The sequence below is a fragment of the Acomys russatus genome, chromosome 3 (genome assembly GCF_903995435.1).
Source record: "Acomys russatus chromosome 3, mAcoRus1.1, whole genome shotgun sequence".
NCBI classification, from domain to species: domain Eukaryota; kingdom Metazoa; phylum Chordata; class Mammalia; order Rodentia; family Muridae; genus Acomys; species Acomys russatus.
The window spans coordinates 69,565,539-69,584,341 of NC_067139.1; the positions used below are offsets into that span (position 1 = coordinate 69,565,539).

Below are 18,803 nucleotides of genomic sequence, written 5' to 3' on the forward strand. Positions count from 1 at the left end.
CTGGGAGACAAACAGGGCTGAGCCCCACCTGTAGGCTGTAGAGCTGATGGCCTCAGCCACTCCTCCTCAGAGGCTTGCATCACCCCTAGGCCCATGGAGGCTCTTCCCACCTTCCAGTTCACCTGTGGATCCCCAGACAGGTACTTACCAGCAGACTTGGGGGTGAACTTGTCTCGATTGGCAGCACACACAGCCAAAAGTCTGTAGCCCAGGTCCAGGTCAAACCCTTGTTGGGCAGCCACGCGGCTGACAACCTGACAGCAGGGAAAGAGGAAATTCAGGTGAGTTACTACTCCCTCAGAGCTCTGAACACGAGTAAAGACATATACCCACTGCATAATGAGACAGGTGAAGCAGCCTGGCTATGGCAGGGGCGGAAAGCCAGCCAGGACTCTAGTCCGTCTCTTTCAGTGGCTTGGATGATGACCTAGCTAGCCATTAGCTGCAGATGTAGTATCATCTTCACTAGACTGGCCCCGGCTAGGCGCTCCACATCATCGCATGGCTCCTCAACTTACCTCCCAAGTCCCGGGGCCCAGGATGTTTCTTTCCCTTCAGCCTTCCCCCACCATGTCAGAGCTTCTATCTCTACCTCTGCAGGTGCTCAAGACCTCAGCTGCTCCCAGGCATCAGCACATTTTGGGGTGTCTCCTGGAGATGCCCTGCATCCCCTACTATCCCGCATCAACAGCCACAGTGTGAAAAGCAGGGACTAGGGATTTGCTGTTCCTTCCCACGGTTTACAGGCAATTTTCTAGTGTATGCCAAGGGCTCCTGGACCAGGGAATACCTGATTCTGCAGATCATCACATCTCAGCCTAGAAACGCAGGCTCCTATATTCTGGAGCTCAGCCTGGGATCTGACTCAGCACCAGGCCCTTAGAGTCTCATCCATCTTGAGAGATGGGAGCCTTGTAGGGTACTGTGTGGAGCTGGGGTGCTCCAGGAACTGAAGAGAGAGAGAGAGGCTCTGGAGGTTCCTGCATCTGACTTTGTCCCTGGGTGACCCACTGCTTGCAGATTTGCACTCCCACCTCATTAACAGTGGCAAAAAGGAAGGAGCTTAGAAAATGTAGTCCTGCAGGAGAGCAGCTGGGGAGGCCATGGCTGAGTGGGAAGGAGTTTTCCCTCACGCAATAGCTCCAGCTGCTGAGGAAGGGAGCCTCAGTCCTCAGGTCTCTGCGGGCCACCTGCCTGGATGCTGTCGAGGTTACAGTGGGTTTGGCCATCACAATAGCATCCTACTTTTTTTCTGTCCACTTTGGGGGCTTGCCACAAGGGCTCTATGACTGAAAGGGAGGACCCGTTTGATGCCCGTGAGGGTATCTCTCCTTTTCCTTTCTCCCCCCACCCTGATCTTTCTTTCTTTGGAAGGGTATCCTGCCACAGCTCAGTTTGGCTTTCAGCTTTTGATCCTCTTTAGTGCTGAGACTGCATAGGTACCACCATGCCTGCCTCCATCTCCTCATTTAAAGGGAAGGGACACAGAAGGTCAGATGGAGTGTAACAGAATCAGGGAGGAGCCAGCAGAGTGCCTTTTCCTAAGACCTGCCACAGCAGACCTCTGGATCCTCTGTTCCTTCTCCTGGAAACCCCCTGCAGGGCCAATGCCAGCCAGGATACAAACAGAATCCTTCCATGTTCCCCGGCCTCCTTGCCGGGCTCCCTGGTTTTGTGCTTGTACCTGAGTTTCTAGCCACCTAGAGTGGGGCCTCCTCACTGTCTGGCTCAGCCTGGATCCCTAATGCAATCTTGCTTGTAGAGGTTTTCAAGTTTGTAATCAGGTATTCAAGGAAGTGGGGGAATGTTCTGGACTTTCTGAGCTGCAGTGTAGATGTTGCCTGTAGTGCCTTCTCCTTCTGGCACAATCAGGGGGTGCAACCATGAAGTCACGGTGTTTGGACTGGTACAATGCTGAGGTCTACGATGTGGGACTGTTGATGCCATTAACAGTATCCTGAGAACTTGGCTCCCAGGGGACGAGGGTGCAGCATGTGCGTGTGGTCCAGGTAGTTTAGTCAATGAAGGGTTAAAGCTGTCTCCACCTCCAAGGGAGGCCCTTGGGCCTTGGGTCAGGAAAGCAAGGCAAAGGTTTCCCTGCCTGGCCGGATACTGGCCAGTCTTGTTGCTCTGGTTTAGAAAACTAATTCTAGCTGAGTTGAGCAAGAGAGGCCTGGGATTATGAGCAGGCCGTAAGGACTTTAAGCCAATGAGCCAGTGGGTCTGCTCTGGCCAAATCTGGCATACTAAAGGGTCTTTGGGCTCAAGCTGTATTTTGTTGCTGAAAGAAAGGTTTTGCTCAAGATTGTACAATAAAGGTGTGACAGAGCAAGCAAGCTGGAACCAGTGACACTAAAAAGCCTCGTGTGCTGCCCAGACCCTGGCTGAGTCTGAGCTCCCAGGAGGGTCTCATAAGGTATGGCGCATTTGGCCATTGCTTGGCAAGGTGTAGCTTTCTGGGTATCTTGTATCTCAGAGAGGCCTGCTGTACTCCAGTGAGAGCCCTGTGGTTGCCCTAGAGTGGATGCATGCTAGAAACCAGCTAGTCTAAGGCCGGTCGGCTGGGCCTACCTGCCAGGCACCGAGACCTTGAGAGGGGCACCTGGCAGGGTGTTTACTTTTAACACGTCACAGGCTGAAAACAGTGTAGCAGAGACAAGATCGGGAGGGGACTTGTCTACGGGAGTATATGGTCTTGCTGTTGCAGCTGCTTTTCTGAAGTTAGGTATGAATCTGGGCTCTGCACGTGCGCCTTGCCAGTCACCTCACTTTACTCGATTACCTACTTCCTGGACCTCAGTTCCTTCACCTGTGAAATGGGTACAAATGCTCCCATGGCTGGTGGATTGGAATGAATCCAGACAGGCCTCCAGGGCTTGGTTCAGGTGCCCTGTGGCACACAGCCTCACATTTGAATTGAGCCTGGGCAGCTTAGAGGTTGGTGGCAAAGCAAAAACAAAAAACAAAAACAAAAAACAAACAAACAAAAAAACCAAAGACCAAATGAAAACAAGACAAAACAAAAAAACCTGAAAAATCAAAACCAAAACAACAAAAAACCCCCTCCATGCCCATTTGTTGTCTGCAGCAGAGTGGTTTTTAATTTATATCCTCAAAGTAAGCCGATCTGGAGGAATTTGGAACCAGCTCCCAGAGGTCACTGAGGGAACTGTGTCAACCTTCAGGCTTAGCTGCCCCTGGCTAGGGAGGGACCCAAGCCTGCAGCCTAGTGTGTGTAGCATTTCTCTCTTCCTGTGGCAGCACTGGGATGAAGGCGGTGACTTCCTTCTCTGCCTATCTGGAAGGTTCTTCTTTAGACACCATGAAGAAAGAGCCTCAGAAAACAGATTGGATTGCCAAGGTCAGCTTCTGTGACCTTCCTCTCTCCAATCCCTGCTACAGCAGGCTCTCCTGAACTCACCGGGGTCTGTGCAGTGGGAGGCCATGTTTGTGGGAGTGTCAGAGGGGCTTTCAAGGGCTTTCTTTGGTTGGGAGGCATGCAACTGGGGAGGGGGGAGGCAGGGAAGGAGCAAGCACATCCTGGGCAGGTAGTGAGGGAGCCCAGAGAACTGACATAGGGTGTCTGTCCACAGTGTTCTCTGCCTGGATAAACATATCTTCTCGACCCAGGCAGCTCTCAAGGGGTCCTCCTCAGGGAGCCCCTCCTCCAGGAAGACCTGTGTTGCTGCTCATTCCCAGGAGACACGCCCCCCACAGGAAGCCCTGCTTTGCTGCTTACACACATGACAGACCCCCCTCCCCCACCAGCTCCTCCTAACTTGAGCACAGCTCTCAGTCTCCTGCTTCTTTGCCACCTGAAACTGTCCCTTCCAGCTGACATGGAGGCTCTGTCCTCCTAGCCTGTGGGTTCTTTCCTGGGAACAAGAGCTTCTGAATTCCTACTGTGTTTCAGGGCTACTGTGGTAGTCCACTGAAGGTACTTGGTAAGTGTCCGCTGAATGAACAGATGAATACAAAGCCGAGGCAGTCCATCCAGGCTGGCCAGGGCCAGTGTCTCCCCTCAGGTCCATGATCTAGGCAAGACCAAGCTTGGGGTGGTATGCTGGGGTAGCATATTAGATTGATGACATACTGTGCATGGCCCCCACCCTCTCTTCCCACTACAGTTACAGGAAACTAGGGTAGGAACTGGGGCCTGGGCAACATCTGGCCCTCTCTATGGGGCTTAGGCTGGACCCAGATCCCACAAAGAGGATTAGGCAGTTGTGGGGAGAGGGGAGCTTGGGGGCTGAAGGACGAGGAAGACAGGGCCATGCAGGTGGCTTCAGTGAGACAGATGGGGCAGCTTCTGAGAGAGGAGCAGACTGGAGCATCCCCTCTTGCCTCAGAGAGGCCTCACTCAGCTAGAGACTAAGCCGCCTTTAAGACTGGGTGGCATAGCAGTCAGTTCGGAGTCTGAGCATCCTCCTCTGGGCAACTGGAGGGACAGGTGGATTCTGGGAGGTGCCATGTGCTACAGGCAACTTAGCCTTTCTCAGAATGAGAGAGGCCAGGGTGGCCACTCCGGCTTCTCCTCCTCAGCCACAGCTAAGGCTGGGCTCTTTGCCTCCCTCCCAGCTGGAGCACCTCAAGAGACACCATTTCTGCTTGACTATGCATCTATCTCCAGCCTTCATTCTGCCCTCAGGACATGCAGGCTCCCCACAGTGTCAGCCACACTCCCTTTCCAAGCTCGTTACAGGCATTCCGAGGAACTGTCCTTGCAGGCTTCACACTTCCAAATTCAGGGCACATGGATGCAGGACACTGAAAAGCTACAGCGACTCCCAGATTGTTCTATTTAGCCTCATGTTCTGGGCCTCAGGTTCAAGATCCTGCCCAGTTTTCTGGATACCAAGGGCCTTTGCACATGCTGCTTTGTGGCCCAGGGATACCCTGGCTGAGGCCAGCAGCCTGGTATGCTGTGGCATATGCATGCATGGTTTTGCATGACTAGCCCCACCTCCCAGCTGGCAAAGACCCATGTTCCGTTCTTGTCACCTACCCCGTTTTCACAGTCATCTCTCCACACTGCCACCCCTTACTAAGAAATCAAACTTAATAACGTTTTATTTATCTTGGGGCATCCAGAACTTGGCAGAGGGGACCACACATGATAAATGAGGGATGAATCATGGTTTATTTGTCCAGATGGATGAATGTAACAGGGATTCAATACATGCTCTTGAGTGGACAGGACAGGTGACCACAGGGGAGCTCAATAGATATTCAGTAAATGAAGGAACAAATGGCTGTGGAAAAGGAAGGCAGAGTCCTTCCAAAGTCAAGCTGCTCTGCTTCTGATGGAGCGAGGAAGCCACACACCCTATGAAGACTGTCTCCATATCAGACCTGGGTGGGGTGTACCTGCAGGGCCAGCTTGCAGCATGGGCAGCTGTGCCTGGCATTTGAGGTTCACAGAAAGGCATGTGGACAGGGCTTCTGGCTCTGCATCCATGCTTCCCAGTATGCTAGGTGGGGGGAGGAGAAGACTCACCGTCAGGCAGCCCATGAGGCTCTGCTCAAAGGGCCGCTGGAAGGCTCGAGGGTCTCCACACCAATCCAGGAGCTCTGTAGCAGCATTGTGGAAGTTGGCGGGGTTCTGTAAGTGCTGTGAAGGAAGAGCAAAAGGCTTGAGGCTACAAGAGGAAGCCAGGGAACAGAGGACCCCTAGGACTGGCCAGAAACAACACACACACAGAAAGGGGCAAAAGGGAAGCTGGGCTCTCCAGCTTTCTTAAGCACCCTCTACGCAAAGCCTGGCCCACTTCAGCAGGATGAGAGCCAGGGATAGTAAAGACCAGGGCCACCAGACATTCAAGTGGATGCAGGGGGCTGGGAAGGAGTCTTAGAGTGGTTGGAAGGTGGTACACAGTCTCTGTACTTGAGACTAGCAGACCCTGGAGATGCCTTACTAACAACGCATCACCTCTCACCCAGGTCCTCCCTTTGAGTGTCAGGGCAGGGGAACACATGCAACTGGGAAGGACTCGGCACATCATGTATGCTATATGGTGTATGTGGCTTTGTGCTCTTAGCTTTCAAGCACCTCCAGCTCTCTAGGCCTAGGTTTTCTGGGCACTTTGGGAGCCTCTTCCCCCTGCCTCACATAGAGGAAGTCAGAATCCTGGAGCCTTTAGAGTTACTTCAGGCCAGCAGGCTGCCAGCCTGGAGAAATTGAAAGTTCTCACTTCCTCCTTAACACTGATCCTTGGTTTCCTGGGTCCTTGTCATTTGGCACTGGGACCAGGAGATGGAAGACCAGGGCCACAAGGCAAGTTAGAGTCACAGCTGTGATTTACAGCTGACACTTGGTCTAGTGGCAGGTGTGGTCCTACAGGGTACTACCAAGGTCCAATAGAAACCAGGTGCACCCAGACAGGATGCTAGCATCTCCAGACCCCTTGGTATTGGTAGGGCAGCAGGACCTCACTGGCCTAGATAGGCCTGTAACTCCCTGGTGGCATGAGTCCGTTCACAGCCAGGGCAGCATGGGCCTTGGAGCTGGCATCTCTGAATGAGGCTGTGGGAGCTCCTCTGGGATCAGGGCTGTGGGATCACTCTGCCTGTGCCTCTTATTAATCTAGAATGGTCCCTCCACCCCTCCCAGATCCAGCCATCCATCTGTAAGATGAGGCTGAGAGACCCCCATGTGATCATGGGAATTTTGGTTCCTTGTGTTTGTCACAGTGTGGTTCATGCAGGGATAGGCTTACAGTGAGGAGGAAGTAGACTCAGTGAGAGCATCCCTCTATATGGATAAAAAGACAGCTGGGGGAAGAAATAAAGCCTGTGCTACAGGGACCCTGTAAGGATTAAACAAGCCTGGGCTAGGGGTATGTGGTCTGGATAGAGTACCTGGCAGGCGAGATGGTTCCACATGGGGCTAACTTGGGCTCTGTCTCAGGCTCTCAGAGGTTCCCAGCCTCTCCTGCAGGAGCCCAGCTGTGTGAGCCTCCCAGGTTTAGCTGTCTAAAGGTAAAGATCACCAAGGCAGGAGGGACCGATGCATACACAGTCATGCCTTTGGGAGGGTGGCTGCCTGGCCTTGCTTCTGCTTCTGAGTCTGCCTCTACGGAGGCTCTATGGAACTCTGGGGCTCTGATGGAACAATGCTGCCCAGCAACTTCTTCTTCTGGCTTGCGCTCCACCTGACAACCAGGTGTTTCATTTATTTATGTGATGCCACAACCAATCAGCAGTGTCAGCAACCTCCGCACACACCACTCTCAGGTGGCCATAGCAATGTCCTTTAGAGATCTGAGCTCCTGAATGGCCTCTGATGCTCATCCCCCCAAGCCTGCTCTTGCTCAGGCTCTAGTTGAGCATAGCATTCTGTCTCTTGCCAGCCTGTATCTCCCTCCTCGCCAGTCACAGCTGGCTCATTATGGGATGCATCTCATAGATGAAGTGAATAGTAGCACCCCCTTAGTTGGCTGTTGCCTGGAGCTCTGTAGCCTCAGCTGAGGCCCTTCTCTCTGCTCTGGTTGCTGGTCTCTGCCTCATTATGGCTTAAGTACATAGAGGGACACAAGGTGCACACCTGGCTCAAACCTCACCTCAGCCACGGAGTCATGCAGCCCCAAAGACATTACTGATCCTCAGAGCTCTAATCTGTCAAACAGGGGTAGGGATTGGGGTGGTGGTGGTGGTGGCAGCTTTTAGGGCTGTGGCCAAGTGTAGAAATGTGAGAGAAGCCTGTTACAGAGTGGGGACAGATACGGCTGATGGCAACTGGCGTTTTTCATGCAAGGCTCTCCAGAGCACAGAGGCAACTTCCTAGGAAGCCCTGGCTCCTAGACTGGCGCAGGGAAAGGTCTGAAAGGAGCGGTGCGTGAGTATCCAACTATCCTAATGACAGCTCCTCTCCTGAGGCCAAGCCACCTGGCCACTTTACAAGGGACCCCAGTGGCCAAGGGAGTGGCCAGGTGAGGGTTAGGATGAACAGCCTGTAGTAGGGACACACTTTGAGCCATTGGCAGAGGCTTCGAGTTGTGGCTGGTACCAGACATCAACAGCCCGTTTCCCATCAGAAAGCTCACCCATCTCCAGAATTCCTCAAGGGACTGGAACTATATCCATGATTACAGAGTGTGGTGGGTGGGCAGTGGGCATGCCAATGCTCCCCAAGCAAGGCTGGCTCCCCAGGAGGTGACAGATTCGGCATATCAATCCAGCTGCCCACCAGCCCCTCTGTGAGTCACACAATTCATCCAAGTGTCTATCCATCCACCCAGAACAAATCCATCCATATACACCTGCCCATCTGCCCATTCGTCCATTCATCACTTTATCTATCCCTTTGCCATCCACTCATTCATCTGCCCATTCATCTAGAAGCCAATTTATCGAGCCAGCCACCCATCCATCCATCCATCATCTATATCCTCTCACTTACATAACTCCCCAGCCATATGTCCATCTACCTACTCATCAACCATCCTCTTATGTGACTGCTTATTGGCCCACCTGAAAGACTATATGGCCCCATCCTGAATGGACACACTGTGAACTTTGAGACCCTCATGCCTTAGCTCAAGGAGGAGCAGCATGGTGAGGTTACTGGACGACCAGGAAGCCCCTGAGCTCAGGCAGAGGGTGTGCTGATGCTCCAAAGGCTGTCTAGGATCTGGGGAGGTTGCTGGGCCTAAAAAACTAATTCACAGAGCAGGGTTCCCCCTGTGGTACTGAGCATCAGGAGTTGAGACTCACACCTTGTGAACAGGAAGCCTTGGCTCTCCCACCATCAAGGGGCTAAAGAAGAGGAGCAACCAACCAAGAGGGCTGCGCTGTGCCAAGGTGTTCGATGCCAGGGGCTGACGGAGACTGGGAATGTGGCTGGGAAGGGTGAGGTAGGTGCTGAAAGCCCAAGATTGTGAGGCCTAGGGTGGGAGCCACAGCCTGTATCAGCCAGAGCCCAGCCAGCAGACACATTTGCCATTCATGCATGCAAACACTCGCCTTTCTATTCTGATTAGCTTTTGATGCCTGAGACTCCACAGGCCTTGGCTGGACCCAAAGGTAGAGCATCATTCACAGTCATCTCTTGGGCTGTCTAGTGAGGGGTTCCCTGTTTCCCAACAACCCATGCCAGGGATGCTGGAGGTGAATTGCCTCTGGGACTCAGAGTGTGGGTAAGCTGGGGTAACCCCTGACAATAGGATGAAGTTGTCTTAATACCACTGAAACAATGTTCCTGTTCTATGCCTCAGTTTCCTTTCCTGTAAAATGACTGAGTTTCCCAGAACTCTTCCTTTCCTTGTAACTTTTTGACACAGGGTCTCATACAGACCATGCTGGCCCCAAACATGCTGTGTAGCTGGATATTATCTTGAGCTCTTGATCTTTCTGCTTCTATGTACCTAGTGCTAGGGATCACTGAATTGTGTCACAGAAAGGCCATACCAGGCCCTTTCTGTTTACTGTTAGCAAACAGCTAGAGCAGGGGCCTGGGAGCATAGGTCTGGGAAGGGAGGTGGCAGAAGGTGGACCGTTGTGTTAGGGACCTCACTGTGCGCCCACACCCACCACAACTCAAAGCATGGAAGGCCAAGCTCAGAGATGGCAGGGCACTGGTCCAAAGTCACACAGCTGAGTACAAGTGAGGCAGGGCTAGCATTCATAGGTGTATGAATCTAGAGCTAGGCTGGTACCCAGGGACCGACTGACCATACTGCTGCAGCACAGACCTACCCCCTGCCTTTCCCATCCACCCTGCCAGCTGGCCACACCCACCCTGCCAACTGGCCACACCCACCTGCTTGATGCACTGCAGACGGTCATTGGTCTGCTGGATGTGCCTATCCATAGAATTCATTCTGGCCGGTTCGCTAGGTTCTACCCGAGAGCCATGAACGTGGTCCAGCCTGAGGAGAGAGGAAAGAAAGTGTCACTTGGGTGGGGCTCCACCTGACAACCTCACACAGCTTCTCAGCTACCCTCCCACTTCAACATTGGCAGCCCCTGCCCTAGAGGCCCTGGGTGACCAGCTTTATCTTAAAGAGTTTGCCAGCAAGAAGGTAAAGGTGGGGGGTGGGGGGTGGGGGGTGGGGGCTGTGCTTGTATTATTCCTCCATCTTTGCGCGTCCTGCCCTCCTTTCACTGTCCTGGCACCTGACATCCAACTTCTTGTTCATCATTTCTCTATTATTTCAATGACGGTCTGTCTGTTGATGTGCTGGATAGTTTTTATGTCAACCTGACACAAGCTAAAGTCGTTTCAGAGAAGGGAACCTCAGTTAGAAAAAGGGCCTCCATAAGGTTGGGCTATAAGCAGGAGAGCCCCTGGGCAGTTTCTTAATTGGTGATTGATGAGGGAGGGCCCAGCCCATTGTGGGTGGTGCCATCCAGGGGCTGGTGGTCCTGGGTTCTAAAAGAAAGCATAAGCAAGCCATAGGAAGCAAGCCAGTTAGCAGCTCTTGTGTGCCCACCCCAACCCCCCACCCACACCCTTTCTTGGTTTCCTGCTTTGGCGTCCCTCCATGAGCTGTGAGTCAATGTATATAACCTAAATAAACCCTTTCCTCCCCAAGCTGGTTTTGGTCATGGTGTTTCATCACAGCCATGGAAACCTGACTTAGATAAGTGGTCCATCCATCCATAGATCCCTATACCCATTGCCCACACTGTGAGTTTCCATCTTCTATGCACTCTGCTTCTACTTGCTTGGGAATGCTGCAGGAACTCCAGGGCTGAGGCCAGGGTTAGGACTATGAAAATGATATGATCAGCTGGGTGGGGTAGCGCAAGCTTTTAATCCCAGCACTTGGGAGGCAGAGGCAGGCAGATCGCTGTGAGTTCGAGGCCAGCCGGGTCTACAAAGTGAGTCCAGGACAGCCAACACTACACAGAGAGACCCTATATTGAAAAACCAAAAACCAAAATCCAAAAAAAGAAAATCACACGATCTTCCAATGTTTAAGGAATTCTTGGCACACATGTGTGTAATCGCAGCATTTGCAAAGCTGAGGCAGGAGGATCAGTTTTGCTGAGACTCTATCTCAAAAGAAAAAAGCCTGCATTTACCCTAGGTCATGCCTAGGTGACAATGGGTTGAGCTTTTCCCACCAATGGTCAAGGCCCAGGGCATTGACAGATGCCACAACTGTCTCATGCTCGGTACGAATGAGGACACCGAGACTCAGTGTATCCAGGACAGAATGCTGGCTTTCCTCTTCCAACCTATGAAACAGGTTCTGGGCAGTGCCTGGGGTGGCGGCGGCAGTGTGTGTGTGTGTGTGTGTGTGTGTGTGTGTGTGTGTGTGTGTGTGTGTGTGTCCTTGCTGGAGGCGAGTAGGGGTGCAGAACACCTTGGCATCTTTAGGAGTCCTTCAAGCACAGGCTGTCTCCTTCTGAGAACATATGCACAGACACTCAGCCCGCATTCAGGTGACCAAGAAAGGCTCTTGGGGCTCGGAATAAACCACAAGGAAAGCAGGAACAAGGGGAGGCCTGGAGCAGAAGTAGGCCAATGGTACACCATCTCCCAGGTTATCCTGGCTCTTGGCTATATTTGAGGATCTGTGAATGATCATCCCACTCTAAATATGGTCAAGTAATGGCATCCAGGGTCCCTGTAAAGTGTGTGATTTCTAGGGCTGGAGAGATGGTTCAGTGGTTAAGAGTATTTGCTGTTCTTGCAGAGGACTACTCATATGATGGCTCACATCCATCTGTAATTAAAGCTTTATGGTATCTGACACCCTCTTCTGGCTTCCTTGGGTACTAGGCATGCACATGGTATAAGTTGTGTGTGTGTGTGTGTGTGTGTGTGTGTGTGTGTGTGTGTGTGTCTGTCTGTCTGTCTGTCTGTCTTCTGAAGCTCGCTAGGAAAAGGACACTGAGTCAAAGGAGCCCAGAAAACCAAGGCCAGGTCAGCTGAATAAGTGGCTGGGGGTAAGAACAGGAGGGAAGCACAAAGAAGCCCCAGGTTTGGGGCTGAAGAGATGGCTCAGCGGTTAAGAGCACTGACTGCTCTTCCAGAAGTCATGAGTTCAATTCCCAGCAACCACACGCTGGCTCACAACCATCTACATCTATAACGTGATCTGATGCCCTCCTCTGGCCCACAGGTGTACATGCAGGCAGAGCACTATATACATAATAATAAATAAGGAAATCTTTAATTAAAAAAGAAAGAAACCCCAGGTTTGGAATAACCAGCACAAAGGAAAAGGCCTTTATGGACTAAGCAGCCAGCAGGGGGCACTGTAGGCAAAGCACAGCACCCTGGGGACAGGAAACTGATACTGCAGACTCCCAAGTCCTCTGGGCACCTCTTCCCATCACTCTAAAAGCTGAGAGATGCCCTTAAGTCAGGAGGAGCCCCCTGAACAGTCCTCTTTGGTCTCAAACCTTCGGTTTCCCCATGAATAAGAGACAAGGGCATGATGGAGGCCCCGTCAAGCTCTGCCTCCGAGGAGGATCTTCCAGGATGGCCATGCCACTTAGGGCTAGGAACACTGAGAGGTCTTGACACATGCCTGCACATGTCTATAGTTTCTGTAGTCTAAGAGTGCTCTGCCCATCCAAAGAAGCTTCTAGCAAATATGAGGAGCTTGCATCTCCCTGGCCAGCAACCTTTGGGCCACAAGGTCTCACTTCAAGAGGCAAAGAGCAAAGAGACACAGGACCATTCTAGATCAGGCTAGCCTCCATAGGGTCTGTGGATTCACAGATCCACAGGACATCAGTGGGGCGAAGTTGTTCCCAACCTGGGAGTCTATTTGGGAAACCCAAAACCCACAATGATTTTGTCCAACGTGATATGGTCTATATCTGTCCAGGACAGGGTTCCAGGCCAGGCTCCATTTTATGAAATCAAGATGTGACCAGCTGCACTTCCAACACCTGTGAGACTCATAGGATAGCAGCTGTCAGGAGACACTAGAGACAGGAAACAGGGAGGTCCCTCCCTACAATACACACAATCTTTCTGTAGCTCGGATTGGTCTCAAACTCATGGGCAGTCCTCCCTCGCCTCCCCAGAGCTGGAATTACAAACACTCAGCTATCACATGTTTCTATTTATAAAATAAAGTATCTGGCTGAAGAAAGAGACCCACACAGGCCAGGTGACATGCAGTACACTTATTTTACTTTTCTTTTTTTCTCCCCAGACAAGGTCTTTCTATGTAGCTCAGTCTGGCCTTGAACTCATAAAACTCCTGCTTCAGCTTCTTGAGCCATCCTACTTAGCCGAGTTGTCATTTTTTAAACCGCTCATATTGACGGTGTAGAATGGGGTCATTAATATCAGAAATGAATGGAGATGATGGGTCTGAATTCCATACATCATAGGGCAAGGGCTTGAAAGCTAAGGGCCCGAGGAGTGGTTAGCACCAGGCAGAAGAAATGGGACATGGAGGGGACAGTCTGACTTCCATACATGCTGTTTTTATTGGCAGCCCAGTTCTGAGGCAGGGCTGATTTTTCTCAATTCGCAAAGCCTTCAGGAGGTGAAGTGCAAGGAAGCTGCTGGCTGGGCTAACTTCTGCCACCGTAACCGTTAACACACTGTTCTTTGCATGCTTCCCAGACTGATGGCCACAGGCTTTTCTGTATATTCCTAATCTCAAGCCATGACTGCGTCTCAAAGGGCGTCCTTGTTCCACTCAACCTGTCAGAAGCCAGTTGTTTGCAAGGCAACCCCAGCATAGCACCCTGCTGTTGGGAGGTGGTGAGCCCTCGGCAGCCAGCAGAGGTCGCCCCACTGCCACAGAAGCACCACTCAGCTGGGTTTGCCTCCAGCTGCCTTTGAAGTCCTGACAAAATCCACAGTGGCTGCTGCTCTAGGACCCAGGCAGATCCAGGCTCTCTACCAAGCAAGAGCAAGGCCTGGCAGCCTCTTCACTCAGCTGCCCTCTGAGTGAGCATGGGCTCAGCCAGGGCAAAGCCTTCCAGCTAGCCTAGGTCTGCAATGGGTGCCTGCCCTGCTACCCTCCCACTGTGTGAACAGGGCAAGAAGCCTGGGCCTCAGTTTCTCTGTAAAATGAAGGGCTGGGCTAGTCAGCGTCCCCCCCCCCCCCCCCCCCCCCCCCGGCAGCTTGCCAAACTCCAGCCTTTGGCTGCCTGGAAACTCCACCTCAGTGGGAGCAGAACATTCAACTTTAAAAATGCTGGGGAGCCTGCAGCCTGGAAAGCTCCATGAATGCCAGTCCCGCCACTCTCCCACCCCACTGCCAGATGGCCCAACACCCCAGTCACTGCCTCTCTTGAAGAGATGCCTGCTTTCAGGTGATGCCACGGTAGTCAGGCTGAGTCTTTTCAATCTCCAGGGGGTGGCCATGCTGCGAGAAGCTTCTGTTCCACTTGTCACCTCCTAGCAAAGCTCAGATCAAGCCTGCCCTGTGTGCCTCTCTGAGAATGAACCGCAGAGAGCAGAAGGAACTAAGAAGTCAACTTCTCCAACTACGGCAGCGGCAGAAGAGAGGAGACAGAAGCCTCAAATAGACAAGAACCCTCTACTGTCTTACATACAGAGGCCTGCCCTGGGGTCTTCCCTGGATACAGGAACAGAGAATTTTTACTGTACCACAAGCCCCTGGAGCCCTTTATAGCACCCTGGTGTGGCAGGACCACTTCATGATCTTATAAACAATGTGTTTCCTTTTCTTACTTTTTAGCCCTAGCTAGGAAACCTGAGCACCTCCAGATGCAGGTGGTTTTGCGCTGTGCACGCACGTGCTTACCCCTCTGCACACTCCATAGCTGGTATGTGCACACATGGGCTGCTGGCCCAGATGCACTCGAGCACACACATCTCCTGACAGCTTGCACAGGCAAGTAGCACATCTCTGGGGAGCTGTGTGAGCAACGGTGTGCAGAAATGATTCAATCACCACGCGCATCTGCAGCTCCAGTGGGGAGGGGGGGGGGGAGGGGGCGGCAGCAGGGGTGGGAGGTTCTACCCACAGCCTGAGTAGACACTGTGCTCTGAAACAGGAGGGGGGGGCAAGAGAGAGAGGGAGGGAGGGAGAGGGAGGGAGAGAGAGAGAGAGAGAGAGAGAGAGAGAGAGAGAGAGAGAGAGAGAGAGAGAGAGAGAGAGAGAGAGAGAGAGAGAGATTGGGGAAAGGAAGAGGAGGGGAGGGGAGGGGCAGGCTCTAGGGTACCATCCGAAGCTGTCCCTTCAGCTGCTTTAGGTTTTAAAAGGGATAGAACTGATGGAGCCTGGGGATGCAGCAGCATCACCCATGGCCTTCCCTGGCCTAGTCCCCACCTCCCACCGCTCTTAGCTCACATCCCAAGCCCCTCAAGTGGGCGGCTGGCTGACTGACTGCTAGTCTGAGCCCAGAAGACACTCCTACAGCTTTGACTTGGCCTGGCCATCAGGTCAGAATGCCTGCCTTTTCACTCATCAAGGTCCAGCGAACTGTGACCTACCAAGGGGCACTACTCACTCACTCTACTCCTATCCCCTCAGCATCCTTGTCACACACCTGTCCCCCCTTCACCTGAGATGTCTGGCAGTTATGCATCTTGAAGCTGCCACTGAGAATGTGCTCACTCGAAGGACAGACAAAGGTAGATGTGTGCCTATCAGCTATCGCTAAGGTACTGAGAACTGAAATCTTAGCTGTAACCAGGGGATCTTGGGACTGGGAAGTACCAGCCATCTAGGACAGTGTTTGGGTGAAAAGGATGACTTCAGGTAGTCTATGGGCAAACACTTTCCATTTTCATAGTGAAGTCTTGGGTCTAGGGAAATGACCAAGAGTGAATTCATGGGCCTTATTTAAGATGGAGCTAAGCTACTTACCCGCGGCTGACCTAAGTGAGCTCAAAGGTCATTTTGAATGTAGTTATAGTTGAGAGTCAGGTGGGGTGGAATGGATGGGACTGAGGTTAGGGAAGCTCCAATGTAGACTTCTGCCCCTCCTCATCTTAAAAGGGAAGCCATGGAAATTCAGAGAAGCGTGTGGGAAGCCAAGGCAGATGGCGGGAGTGACTGTCTTTGGTGTTCTACTCCAGGGGAAGGAGGGCAGGCAGGAGCCAGAGGAGCTGCTGGAGACCAGCTGTCCTTCACTACAGCAGGCGGTGAGGACAGGCTTTGGGTAGGCAGGAGGCCTGTACAGGGCGGGGCTCCAGTGGGTGGTGGGCTGCGAGCCAGGCCTTCCTGGCTGTGGGCTGTGGGAAGGCCCTTTTACCTCCTGAGCCTGTGTCTTCTGTGGGAGGACAGGAAATCTCCCTTCCCTGCTGGGCGGAGAAGCTGAGTGAGCAGAGACCCTTAGGAGAGGATTCTGAATGGCCCACACCTGCTTCCTTTACCCAAGCAGGGCGAGCACCCAGTGACCAGGCTCCATAAGGCCCGCACCATCTGGCCAGTGACTCCAGATGCTTTGAGTCCATATTGGAGGTTTCTGGAAGGGTGGGCCCTCTTCTCTCAGTGACCAAATGTCCAAGCACCCACCTATCCACAGGAGAATCCACTGTTGATGTTTGTTAAAGAAAAAACAGCGTAGCCTCAGCTTTCCTGCATTAGGGTCTTGAAGGGAGGTCCCACCTCGCTATGCCTAGCATTCTAGTCTAGAGGAGTGACACACACTGGAACATGGCCCTGGAATTGGCAGCCACTGTCCTTACCCACACTAGGCTGAAAACTGCACTACATCTAGGCTCTTTGTCCTCTGGGCACAGGATGCCTTAGCAGCCTTGTAGACCTTCAAGCCAAGCCCTCCTGTTCCCTCTGGGCACATTCTAGGTCCTTGACTTGCTCTTTCTCTCTCAGTAGGCAAAGAAGAGCTGGTCTAGCCTTGCACAAGGCCTTTGCGGCTCCTCTTCTCCCCAGAGCCAGTCCCCCCACTGAGCCTGCAAGGAGCAGACACTAGGTTCTTTGTGTCACCTCACTTAGTGTCACCTCTGCTGTGACTTATGTCCCAATTATCACGGTCCAGCCACAGAGAGGAAACCGAGGCTCTGAGAGGCCCAGTGGCTTGCTTAAGGCCACATTGCTGAGAAGTGGCGCCGGGATTCTGCCCCTGTTCTGACCACAAGAGCCTCTGTTGCACAGGAGCAAGGCGGGTCTTCCTCAGCTGGATGCTTCCTTCCCAGCCCACTGCCCAGAGCAAGGAAGTGACCATCACTGCTGCACACTGCTAAAAGGTCTGACACTGTCCAGGCCACAGTATCTCCCAGGACAGCAGTAAGCGCAGAGGCCCTGACCTGGCTTTGCCTCAGGCTCCCGTGGCCATTCCAAAGTCTCAGATGCCAGGAAGTGGGGAGGGGCTGGGGAGGCTCTCAGGGACAGAGAAGCTTGATTCTTTCTTCTGAGGAGTATGCTCAGGGCAGACGCTCCTACAGCACTAGCTCTGGGCATAGAAGTTATTCTGACTGTCTTCCTACCTCTGGCTCCCCACACCTTTAGCTCTGTAAGGGTTAGTAGGGCTGAGAGCAAGACTGAAAGTAGAACCATCCCCAACTCCTGCACCCCGGACAGACATGGCTAATCAATTACGGCACTCTTCTTGCTTAGCCGGGCCAGACATTGACAGAGGATTGTCTACCAAACCATTTGCCCAGCCACTCTTTGCTAACCCAGAAAATGAAGACTTTCAGGTGAGTCATCTTTGTGTGTGTGTGTGTGTGTGTGTGTGTGGTGCTAGCGTATGTTTGTGAATATTCAAATGGAGTCAAAGGTTTACATGGGGCGCCTTTCTTCAGTTTCTTTCCACCACCACCACCAACATTGTTGTTGTTGTTAATAACTATTATTATTATATTATCATTATCATTATTATTATTATTATTATTATTATTATTATTATTATTATTATTATTATTATTAAGAATCTCTCACTGGAGCCAATGAGCTTTAGGGATCTGCCTGTCTCTCTTGCTGCCACACACCAATGCTGGGTGATAGGCTTGCACCACTATAAATGGCTTTTATGGAGGTTCTAGGGGTCCTTGTACTTGTGTGGCAGGCATCTTACTGACTGAGCCATCTCCGCAGCCCTGAGTGACTCATCTCTAAAAGGAGAGTGAAAAGGCCATCAGGTAGCCCACACACCTACTTCCGGATTCCTGACTCAGTGTGCTTTCCTGATCACAGAGTGCGACCAAGGCTCTTTTGAAGCCCAGAGACCCTGCACGGAGGGATCACTCACACAGCCAAGCAGCCTCACAGCACAGCTGCACATCTGGCTTTAGTATTCTATTTTGCAGATGGGAAAACCGAGGCTTGTCATGACTGTGCTATTTCTCTCAGCCAGACAGAGGTGTGGCTGTCCAGTGGAGCAGCTTCATGAGTGGAGGCCAGAAGAAGAGGACAGTTCAGTGGTGAGTGAGGGGAAGGCAGTATGAGTTTTTAACCAGTGCCATCTCTCTAGCCCCTATAGCAGCTTCTGTCTGCCTCTGCCTGTCAAATTTCTCAAAGACTATATTTGTTTTTAAAAGGAAAAGTATCAGAAGGGAGACAGATTTGTGCTAAAAGTGGCAGAGAAAAAGCAAGCAACAATTCTCATGGCTTAGACCTGGAAGGGCTCTGGGGAAGCAGTCAGGCCCACCTGACATTCACAGCTGAGGAAACAGACCCGGGAGAGGTGGGTACTGGCACAGGAGAACCTTGAAAGCCTGAGTGGGTAGGTCCCACCTAGGCCCGAGTGCCCAGCTGCCCTGAGTGTCTCAGCTCTCCCTAGGCCCTCACAATCCCAGTTGGCCCTTGCAGATGCCGGTCTAGGCTAGGCTGCAGTCACTCCACAGTCAGCTGCCACAGTGGGCTGCTTGGAACTGCCAGCCCATTGGGTAGGGCTATGTGCCCACGCCAAGGGTGGCAGGATCAAAAGCTCTGTACCCACAGTGAAGC

At 52.4% G+C, this 18,803-nt stretch overlaps 1 protein-coding gene across 4 annotated transcripts in view; it reads right to left on the minus strand.

The window, feature by feature from the left end:
• The window catches only part of Zmiz1 (zinc finger MIZ-type containing 1), a 199,128-nt gene that overhangs the window by 81,570 nt on the left and 98,755 nt on the right, over positions 1-18,803 (minus strand). For all 4 annotated transcript variants that reach the window (XM_051142241.1, XM_051142219.1, XM_051142231.1 and 1 more), the window contains exons 4-6: positions 9,758-9,866; positions 5,498-5,611; positions 149-254 (exon numbers count right to left, since the gene is read on the minus strand). In XM_051142241.1, coding sequence (XP_050998198.1) covers positions 149-254; positions 5,498-5,611; positions 9,758-9,817 — 280 coding nt within the window. In that variant the 5' untranslated portion in view covers positions 9,818-9,866. The remainder of the gene's footprint in view (positions 1-148; positions 255-5,497; positions 5,612-9,757; positions 9,867-18,803) is intronic.